The 10,929-nt window shown below is 39.4% G+C and overlaps 1 protein-coding gene across 2 annotated transcripts; it reads right to left on the bottom strand.

Moving 5' to 3' along the window:
* On the bottom strand, positions 1-8,201 carry ENY2 (ENY2 transcription and export complex 2 subunit). Of its 2 annotated transcripts, none has more exons than XM_034422189.3 (5): positions 7,961-8,201; positions 6,898-6,995; positions 6,702-6,772; positions 5,337-5,411; positions 1-260 (listed from the first exon to the last, which is right to left on the bottom strand). In XM_034422189.3, the coding sequence occupies exons 2-5, from the start codon at positions 6,963-6,965 to the stop codon at positions 184-186; spliced, it is 291 nt and encodes a 96-aa protein (XP_034278080.1). In that variant the 5' UTR covers positions 6,966-6,995; positions 7,961-8,201; the 3' UTR covers positions 1-183. The 2 variants fall into 2 exon arrangements, with proteins under 2 accessions (XP_034278080.1, XP_034278079.1); XM_034422188.3 differs by having other exon boundaries at positions 6,898-6,998; positions 7,961-8,179.
* Positions 8,202-10,929: the final 2,728 nt, after the last annotated feature.

The following is a 10,929-nucleotide window of genomic DNA, read 5'->3' as shown; positions in this document are numbered from 1 at the left end:
TTGTTGGCATTGTTCTTTTATTAAAACATTAAGAGGTCAGGATATCGAAGTGGACTTGGAGTAAGTAAACGAAATATTTAAAGAAAAATAGTGAACTTGAACCCTGAAGTATGAAAAATGCCCAGTTTTTCATGTGATTTACTGAACAGTGTGTTAAAGCACGGGAAAATTCAAACGGATGGCTCAAAGACTGGCATGTTGAGCCAGAAATGTTCTTATTCTCTGTAGAAGTTCTTTCTTTACACTATCAGGCACCAAAGCTGAAAAAGAAAAGAAAAAGAAAAAGAGCAAGATGAAATCATCGCCACGCTGCAAATAATTTCAAATGCAGATAGTCCCTGACTTACCACTGGTCGCTCAATGATCAAAGTTACGACGGACCTATCCAGAGCTACTTATGACCAGGTTTTCAAGTTCCAAGAGCCAGACCCCGCTCCATGGTCACATGATCGCATTTTGGGTGTTTGCCCTCATTTACAGCTTTTTGATTGCAATGTATGATGTTTTCTGCTGGACACTGATATGTAACTTCTGGTTTCCGGCAAAAAAAAAAAAATGCCCATTGGGATCACTGAATGACTGTGCCCATCACTCAGTCACGGCAAAAAAGGTGTAAAATTGGACAGTCACATGGTGATCTGCTTAACAACTGACATGACTTAACTGCTGTAATTTCAAGCTCAATTACAGTCATAAGTCGAGAACTGTTTATTTAGTATTGTATTATACTATTATACTATACTATCCTTTGTGCATTTCTATATGTATGAGCCAGGGGTGGGTTCTACTTACCTTTACTAACAGTTCGCAACAGGGCCGCGTGCACGCTCTTGCTTTGTGCGCGCTCTTCTGCACATGCGCAGAAGTGTTCTGATGACATCGGGGTCGGTGGGCGGAGCCTCCCACCGGTTTTACTACCGGTTCTATAGAACCAGTGTGAACCGGGGGCAACCCACCACTGGTATGAGCGTAGATGCAGGTATGTTTGCCAGGTGGCAAGCTAGAAAGCTAAGTATGATGGACCATGGGTAGGACGTGAATGGGAAATCCAAAATTCTTACAAAAAGCATGGAATGGCAACATTTGAATCAGACCCATATAACAACATGAATCTGTCCGTGTGAGCCACCAAATCAAGCTCAACCCAAAAATAGTATTAGTTGCTTGAAACAAACTTCGGAACACTCTTTTATTTAAAAAAAAAGTTTTTTATTAATAATACAATCATACTTTTTCCCTTATTTCTGTATATTTATTTATCTCTTAAACATACATTTATCTATAACATCTATATTTTTGTTCTAACACTATACATTTGTCTTGGCTACTCTCTAGTTATCTATCCAATCATAAAATTGTTCCCAGATTTTGTAGTACTTAGTTTCGCTTTTATCCTTGAGTTCCAAAGTGAGTCTGTCCATTTCTGCACAGTTAAAAGATTTTCAGTAATATTTTCTCTTCAGTTGGAATATCTTTCTCTTTCCATTTTTGAGCGAAGGCTATTCGTGTCGCTGTGAGTATATGCAGTAATAAACAATTTGTATCTTTCTTATATTTTCTTTCTAGAATTCCCAATAAGAAAAATTCCGGTTTGACCTCTATATCTGTTAGCAAAATTTCTTCCAGCCAGTTCTTTAGTAAATTCCATTTCTGCATCTTTGGGCATTCCCACCACATGTGGTAGTAATTCCCAAAGTTCTCTCCACACTTCCAGCATATCGAGGATTTTCCCTTATTCATTCGTGCTAATCTTGTGGGGGGGGGGGGAGGTGCCACTTATAGAACATCTTATAGAGGTTTTCCTTGTAGGAAGTTGCTAGTGTGATTTTTAAATTTTTTTCCCATAAACTTTGCCAATTGTCCAAATTGATATTGTGCTCAAAATATTTACACCAAATTATCATTGTTTCTGTTCCTCAATCACATCTTGTTCTAATAAATATCGATATAGTTTACTTATGGTCCTGCCTTCCCTACTAAATAAAATTTTATCTAATTCTGATGATTCTTGCTTTATGCCCCATTCCTTTTTATCTTTGCTAAATTTGCTAAATTTAGATTGAATTTGGAGATACGCCCACCATTCCAATTTGATTCCTTCTTCCTTTAAAGTATTTCTTGCTTTTAATTCTCCTTTCTCATTCAAAATACCTTTATAGATGACAGCTCCCCGTTTTGTCAAATTTGGATGTGTGTACATTTCTAATGTTGACACCCAATTAGGAATTTCCATATAATTATTTCTTTTTGTTTTTTTCCAAATATCCAATAGTGCTCTCCTAATATAATGCCTCCGGAAGTACTGATGGACTAAATGTTTTTCCTCCCATAGAATAGCGTGCCACCCTGTCTGTAAGTCATGACATTCTAGTGCCAATAGTCTTGTGTTTTTAAGATGCATCCACTCATTTAGCCAAACCAACACTGCTGCCTGATAATACTTTGTCCAGTCTGGTAGGCCAAATGCCTGTACCTTAAAACTTTATTTTCTTACTTTTAAACCTTTGATTTGTTTGTCTTCTCGAATTGGTCTAATTAAAGCCTCTAGTGATAAAATAAAAAGCAGTGGTGATAGCGGACAACCTTGTATTGTGCCTTTTTGGATTAAAAACTTCTTTGTCGTTTCCCCGTTTATCACCACTCTGGCTTCTTGTCTGGAGTAGATTGTTTTAAACATCTTTATAAATTTTCCCCCAAAATCCATATATTTTAATTGTTCTAGTATGAAGTCCCATTTAACGTTATCGAATGCTTTTTGCGCGTCGATGAATATCAACACCATCTGTTTTTCATTGTGGACTTCATAGTATTCTATCGTATCCAATATAATCCTGATGTTGTTCCTTATATGCTGTTCCGCTCTGACAGGTTAGTCATTCCATTCCCTTCCATTCCCAACTATCCTGCCAGAGCCGAAGAAGCATCTTGGATGAGAAGCGAAACGTCTTCAAAAGAAAAAACTAGAAAGTCCAGTTGCCTCCTGAAAAAGCACCTTTGGGACAGTGCCTAGGGATTGAAATCGATCAAAAGATGCATCAGCACTAAGCTATGACTGCTCAAATGGCAAATCCAGTGCATCTGAAAAGGCCAGTTTGTACATCATGGAAATGAACTGCTGAACTCTATTCTGCACTGTGTTGCAATCCAGAAATGAAAGGTAAAAGTCAATCAAAGCAATTGGTCACCTATGTCCCATAGATGCATGACACAGATTTGCACATGGTACCGAAGTGATTTAAGAAGGCATCAAAGGATGCTCCCAACTTCTTTGAATCACTTTGTCATTTTTAGCCTTGCTGCATAACCTAGTCTCGTTAGAAAGGTCGTAAAATTGGACATAATTCAGTTAACAACCACCCCACTTAGCAGCAAAAATTCTGGTCCTTATTATGGTTGAAAGTAAAGGACTACCTGCAATTGTCTTACATTATTGGAAGGCATATTCTGGCTGATAGTAGAAACTTCCTAAGAATAAGATAGGGACCAATTCCGTGGAGAGAGGTTTTTCCATGGACCGGAAGGAGCGTGATTTTGCATACTGCCTACATCCCATGGATGGGGCTTCATTTGTTTGTGTGGCCTGATTGCTGGCATGCCACGGACTGGTGCCAGTCCAAGACCGGAGATTGGTGATCCCTGAGACAGATGATGGGCTTGTCTTTGTTGATGTATTAAGAGCCTTGGTGGCGCAGCAGACTAAAGTGCTGTTAAGTAGCACTAGCTGCCTGCAATTACTGCAAGTTTAAATCTCACCAGGCTCAAGGTTGACTCAGCCTTCCATCCTTTCAAGGTAGGTAAAATGAGGACCCGGATTGTGGGGGCAATAAGCTGACTTTGTATAAAAAAGAACACCACTTAGAGGGAGCCAAAAGCCCTACTAAGCAGATATATACAAAAGTATGAAGGCTATTGCTTAACGCATTGCAAGCCGCCCTGAGTCTCCGGAGAAGGGCGGCATATAAATCGAACCAATAAATAAATAAATATATTCCTACAGAAGCTGTCATGGATGCTTTCATTTGGAATCCTGCATTGATCATCTCTATGTAACACTTGTCAATTCTATAATTCTGTGATGATTATTTATAGCAATATCTCAGGGCCCGCACAAATGTTTCCTGAGACAGTAAACAGAATCTTGGAATATGAAAAAGCAGAGCAGATGAGCACTGCTAAGCTACTTAGAATGTTGTTGTAGTTAGTTGCAAAGTCATGTCCGACCCATCGTGACCCCATGGACAACATTCCTCCAGGCCTTCCTGTCCTCTACCATCCTCTGGAGTCCATTTAAGCTCACGCCTACTGCTTCAGTGACTCCATCCGGCCACCTCATTCTCTGTCGTCCCCTTCTTCTTTTGCCCCCAATCTTTCCCAGCATTAGGCTCTTCTCCAGTGAGTCCTTCCTTCTCATTAGGTGGCCAAAGTATTTGAGTTTCATCTTCAGGATCTGGCCTTCTAAAGAGCAGTCAGGGTTGATCTCTAGGACTGACTGGTTTGATCGTCTTGCAGTCCAAGGGACTCGCAAGAGTCTTCTCCAGTATCATAGTTCAAAGGCCTCAATTCTTCAGCGCTCAGCCTTTCTTATGATCCAACTTTCACAGCCATACACTGCAACTGGAAAACCATAGCCTTGACTATGCGCTCTTTTGTTGGCAGGGTGATGTTTCTGCTTTCTAGTATGCTGTCTAGGTTTGCCATTGCTTTCCTCCTCAGGAGCGTCTTTTAATTTCTTGGCTGCAGTCCCCATCTGCAGTGATCTTGGAGCCCAGGAAAATAAAATCTGCCACTTAGAATACTCCTTATTGAAACAGACTGAAGATCTCAGCAACTTCAGCTCTTTCAATTAATATTAATATCCCTGCAAGTAGGATTGCCCCGGTCTCCTTGAAATTATTGTAAGTTTTATTCTTAGTTTTTGTCGTTCCCCTCAGTGGCTAATTGCATCTAAAAGACTGAGACATTTTCATAGCAAATCAACATGTGAGACTATTTTAATGCTGAGATCAAGGAAACAAAAGTCAGCCCTTTTGACCAGATAAACCAGTATTTCTCAACCTCAGCAATTTAAAAGGTGTGTAGACTTCAATTCCCAGGATGCATTGCATGCTGGTTGAAGAATTCTGGGAGTTGAAGTCCACACATATTAAAGTTTCTGAGGTTGAAAAACACTGGAATAAAATGCAAATGTAAATTTCAGGGCATCATTGGAGGGTACCTGAATCAGCCATCTTCTTAAAGCTATACAAATGAATTATGTTCAGCGCTTAGAAAGAATTCATTCCAACAACTCAGTGTACACTTTATGCTCAAGTACCAAAGCAATAGAGCATTATTACCTCTGCCTTTTGGAGTAATTTCAGCCACCAAATCATCAACTGTAACATGTTCTAGCCCTTTCTCTTTGATGACATCTAAACAAAATAAAGACAAGCACATAGATGTTAATGTCAGATAAAAGTAGAGAGGTTTGTTTTAGTTACAGAAACTAACTTTTTGTACATTAAACTCAATAGCACAGACAAACCCTATTTATACATTAAACACTATTTATTTGTATCCTGCCTTTTTTATTTTTATAAACAACCCAAAGCGGAGAACATATCCAGCACATTTTCCTTCTATTTTCCCCATAACAACCCTGTGAGGTGATTTGGGCTAACAGAATGACCTGTCCAATGTCACCCAGCTGGCTTTCATGATTATGGTGGGACGTGAACTCATGCTCTCCTATTTTCTAGCCTGGTGCCTTAACCACTAGACCAAACTGCCTCTATTTTAAAATAGAGCTTTTTAAAAAATAAATAAGCATACTTTGGATTATGGCCTGAACCACACACACTTACATATTCTAGAATCCAACCACATCTACTCACTCTTCTACTCTCTCATTTAGTCCCATGCCACCCAATTTTTTTTGAGTAGTTTTTGAATAGCAATGTATTCAACACATGACAAAAAAACCTCTTGAAATCCAGCTTAGAGCGCTTTCGTGTTTGACTTAATCGTTGAATTGCACAACTCAATTAAAGTAGTGCCACATTATTTAAAACTAATGCAGCAACCTACACCCAAGATCATCCAGTTGAATCCTTGTTTGGAAGAATCTATCTTGGTCCATAACTAAACACCATTGTAACCTAGCTGACGTTGCTATTTTATTTAAATTTTCCCTTTTCCAAAGTAATTGGAATAAAGAAAAATAATTTAAAATCTAGGGAGCCAATTTGATGCAGTGGTTAAGCATCAGACCTGAAGACTATGAGTAATACTTCTGCCTTAGGCAAAAAGCCAGTTGGGCGACCTTGGGCCAGACACTCCCTCTCAACTCTATCAAGGAGGTAATGGCAAATCTTGTCTGCAGGAACTTGTCCATGTAGTGTGTATATAGGAGGAAGATGTGCTGGATATGTTCACTGCCTTGAGTTATTCATAAAAATAATAAAGGTGGGATATAAATAAATATTGAAAAAAAGACAAAATAGAGGAGAGAGGGGTACTTAAGGCAGGCCAGACGTGGGAATCACGTATTAAGAGTGACATTGCAATTTATTTCCTTTTTAAAAATATTGTCTATATATCATACATCTGTGATTGAAAATGCAACATGAGAACATTCATATTACATGAATATTAAGATTCATGACCATGGTACCAACAATTAGTGAAGTGAGAGTTACACTCTATTCCCAAGTGACAATTACCTTTGCAGTGTGCTTTTAGCTGATCTTTCCAACCACATTCAATTAATTTGGCTCTCAGTAGTTCTTTAAGGCTGTAAAAACAACAGTGTTAGAAGTATGGTATATCCATACTAGGTACTAGAAAAACATTAAAGCGTGTTCTCAACCAGCGAGCAACACAGCTCTACAACTAGAGTAGAAAATAAAACCCACATACCGTTCTCGTTCTCCTGTTTCAATTAACTTTTGATTAATAGTTGCTCTCATTTGTGCATCTTTGTTCATTTTTCCCTCCTGCGTGCAAGTAGACCAGATCTACTGAAAAGCAGAGATTTCAATGATGTAAACTATTTCAATCTCTGGCTTCCATAAATTCTTTGGTTGCAGCTCCTCAAACCTGCAGACCCACAACTGAAATAAGGATTATCAATATTGCGACTTGGGTATAAAGTTAGCTTGTCCTGTTGCCAATTTGGATCTGGATTCCCAGAAACCTGCACTGTGTGTGTGTGTGTGTGTGTGTGTGTGTGTGTGTGTGTATATACAGTTAATATTTCGGGTTTCTTCTCGTGTAATTGTGAACATATCCCTAAAAGGGGGATATGTTCCTTTTAGGATAAAAACCTTTTTTTTAATCTTTTTAGGATAAAACCCTTTTAGGGATATGTTCACAATTACACGGGAAGAAACCCGAAATATTAACTGTACACACATATATACCCGTGAAAATTTACATATATATATGTATATATATATATGTGTGTGTGTGTGTATATATATGTGTGTGTGTGTGTGTGTGTGTGTGTGTGTGTATTTCGACTGCATTCACACAACATGCATCCCCTACTCAGCTAAAAACCCAGCCCATATAAGAGGGATTTAATTCAACGACCTATATGACCCTGTTGTACCATTGCATTTTTCCAAGGGTTGAGTGGTTCAAGCACCCAAACAATTGAGATTACTTACTAACATGGGGATCCCCTCCTCTCTGAAAAACCACCCATTTTGAGTCCTCCTTGCTTTTGAGTTGCACGCCCATCAGTTTCATCATATGATGATGATGATGATGCTCAAACTATACTACTGAAAAAAAGCCTCGCAATAAATAAGTCAGATCTGGAGTCGGTTTCTGTTTTAAGGAAGGGAAACTGGGAGGGATGGGGAAAAAGGGACGAGAATATCAAGCACATTCTAAGGGGAATCGGCATCCACACAAGCACAAAAGCCTCCATTAGATGCACTGCCCGCCCCCCACCCACCCCAAACAAACGGGTTACCTCTCCGGCGACCCACTTGCTCCCTCCACGAGCTCAGTCTCCGAGGAGACCCGGTTCAACGGAGCCTCGAACTCGCGGCAAGACCAACTCTCCCCGGGTTGCCCAAGACTTTACCCAACTAAAGAGAAAGAAGCCTTGCAACCGCCTCCCTCAATCCTCGCAGAAAGATTTGGGAAGCGTAGTTCTCAGCCGCATGGCTTCAACGGCTCGACGCCCAATGAAAACTACAACTCCCAGAAGGACGTTGCCGCTCAGCCGTTCCCATGACGCCCTTCACGCCGCCTTAACATAAAAACTACTTTTCCCACAATGCTCTTCTGTGCTGCACTCCCCCCCACTTTTTTTTTTACGTCTAGGTTGATTTATGTTGATGCCGCAGTCGTTTCTTCTGACTTTAAACTAGCTATTTAGCAAAATGGAGGTGTATTCTCATTGCCTGTTTTAGTTGGGATTTACATTTTTTAAAAAAAAACAATCTTGGTTTGGTTCTATTGGAAAGTATTCAAGAATTCAAGGCGGGATCGGGTTAGTTTTTGGGGTGGGAGACACTAGGAAATCCTGGGGCTATAGACCACATTATGAATATGGGGAAAACATATCCGAGAAGAAAAAATGAACAATTTCTCTACAATTTTAAAAGAAAACACATGATTGTTCTATCAGGAATTGACCTTTATTTTATTTAAAATGAATGGAAAATAAAGTTCAGTCACTCATGTTTCCAGATAGTTTTCTTGGAAAGCGTAAAAGTAAATGGTACACAGGGAAGTAAACAGTGACTTCAAAATTCAGGTGTCTCTGAGAGAGAGAGAGAGAAACCTTCAGAATGATCCCAATATAGAAAGTTCAGAAATAGGACTCTTACAGTTCAATGAGTTTTATTCCCAATAAACGTGCAATCCAACTTACATTTTATTGGGGAGTGAAATTATTTTATAATATGGGTAACCAGATTCAAGATAAGACACATCAGAATAACAGAGTTGTTATTCACCCTATTCACTGCATTGAAAACAACATACATCTGGAAATTCCAACTGTTACTCTAACTAAACATAAAAATAAATCCTAAAAGTTAGGTTGTCGGAGAAGGCAAGTAGACACATTGCACTAAGCCATAATGTGGTTTGTTTGATCTTGGCTTAGCATAGTGTCTGGATGCAGATTATTTTGTTCATAGACCATAGTTTTAGGGCATAGTATGTTATGTGTCCTCATCCATACAACTCATTAAGCATAACTAAGACATCAACATTTCATTAACCCTAATGATTGAACTCACTTAATACGTTAAACCAAAATCAATTGTCTTGTCTGTTTGTCTGTCTCTCAGATTTTTATCCTGCCTTTATTACTTTAAATCAGGGATGGGCAACTATGGCCCTTTTATGACTTGTGGACTTCAACTCTCAGAATTCCTGAGCCAGCCATGTTAGCTCAGGAATTCTGGGAATTGAAGTCCATGAGTCATAAAAGGGCCATAGTTGCCCACCTCTGCTTTAAATGGTTTAGAGCAGGCTGCCACAGAGAGGAAAGGGTCAACCTATTTTCCAAAGCAGCTGAAAGCCAGACAAGGGAACTGATCAAGGAGATTCAACCTAGAAATAAGGAGAAATTTTCTGACAGTGAGAGCAATCAACCAATGGAAGAGCTTGCCTTCAGAAGTTGTGGGAGCTTCCTCACTGGAAGTGTTCAAGAAGAGACTGGACTGCCATTTGTCAAAAATGGTATAGGGTTTCCTCCTTGGGTGGTGATGGAGGGAGGGGGAAAAGGGGGGTTGGATTAGATGTCCTACAAGGTCCCTTTCAACTCTGTTAAGTCTGGACTTCCACTCCCAGAATTCCCTAGTCAACATGGTTGCCTGAGGAATTCTGGAACTTTAAATCTAGAGTTCTCAAAGTGGTCAAAGTTGAGAAACACCGGTTTAGAGACCAAGGAGTAACCCAAATATCCATCTTAGGCACTTTCCTATAGTTCTGTCCACTACGTCCAATCGAATGTAGAAAAGGAGCAACCTTCATGAGCTCAACAACGTTGCTTTGTACTGAATTAGGGTGATGGGGAATCCTTAAGTACTGACCCCCACCCATCCTGCAAGGACCATGCGCCAAACTGCAATGCCCCGGCACGAAGCGCACAGGAGCTTCTGCAACCCAACAAAGACAGACACAGACTTTAGAGGATAACTAGAACTGCAGAAAAAACAATAACTACCAACCTGCCTTCCATTGAGGGTCTGTATACTGCACGAATCAAAAAGAGGGCTGGGAAAATATTTACAGACTCCTCACATTCTGGACATAAACTGTTTCAACTCCTACCCTCAAAATGACGCTATAGGGCACTGCACACCAGAACAACTAGACACAAGAACAGTTTTTCCCCAAACACCATCACTCTGCTAAACAAATAATTCCCTCAACACTGTCAAACTATTCACTAAGGCTGCATTACTATTAATCTTCTCATCGTTCCTATCACCCATCTCCTCCCACTTATGACTGTATGACTGTAACCTTGTTGCTTGTATCCTTACGATTTATATTGACTGTTACCAAATAGAATAGAATAGAATAGAATAGAATAGAATAGAATAGAATAGAATAGAATAGAATAGAATAGAATAGAATAGAATAGAATAGAATAGAATAGGAATTTTTTATTGGCCAAGTGTGATTGGACACATAAGGAATTTGTCTTGGTGCATATGCTCTCAGTGTACATAAAAGAAAAGATACATTCATCAAGAATCATAAGGTACAACACTTAATGATAGTCATAGGGTACAAATAAGCAATCAGGAAACAATATCAATATAAATCGAAAGGATACAAGCAACAAAGTTACAGTCATACAGTCATAAATGGAAGGAGATGGGTGAAGGATGAGAAGATTAATAGTAGTGCAGACTTAATAAATAGTTTGACAGTGTTGAGGGAATTATTTGTTTAGCAGAGTGATGGCGTTCG

This window comes from Pantherophis guttatus, chromosome 3 (genome assembly GCF_059756535.1).
Source record: "Pantherophis guttatus breed Tessera chromosome 3, ASM5975653v1, whole genome shotgun sequence".
In the NCBI taxonomy this organism is placed as follows: Eukaryota; Metazoa; Chordata; class Lepidosauria; order Squamata; family Colubridae; genus Pantherophis; species Pantherophis guttatus.
This window is presented reverse-complemented; position numbering and strand designations above follow the sequence as displayed.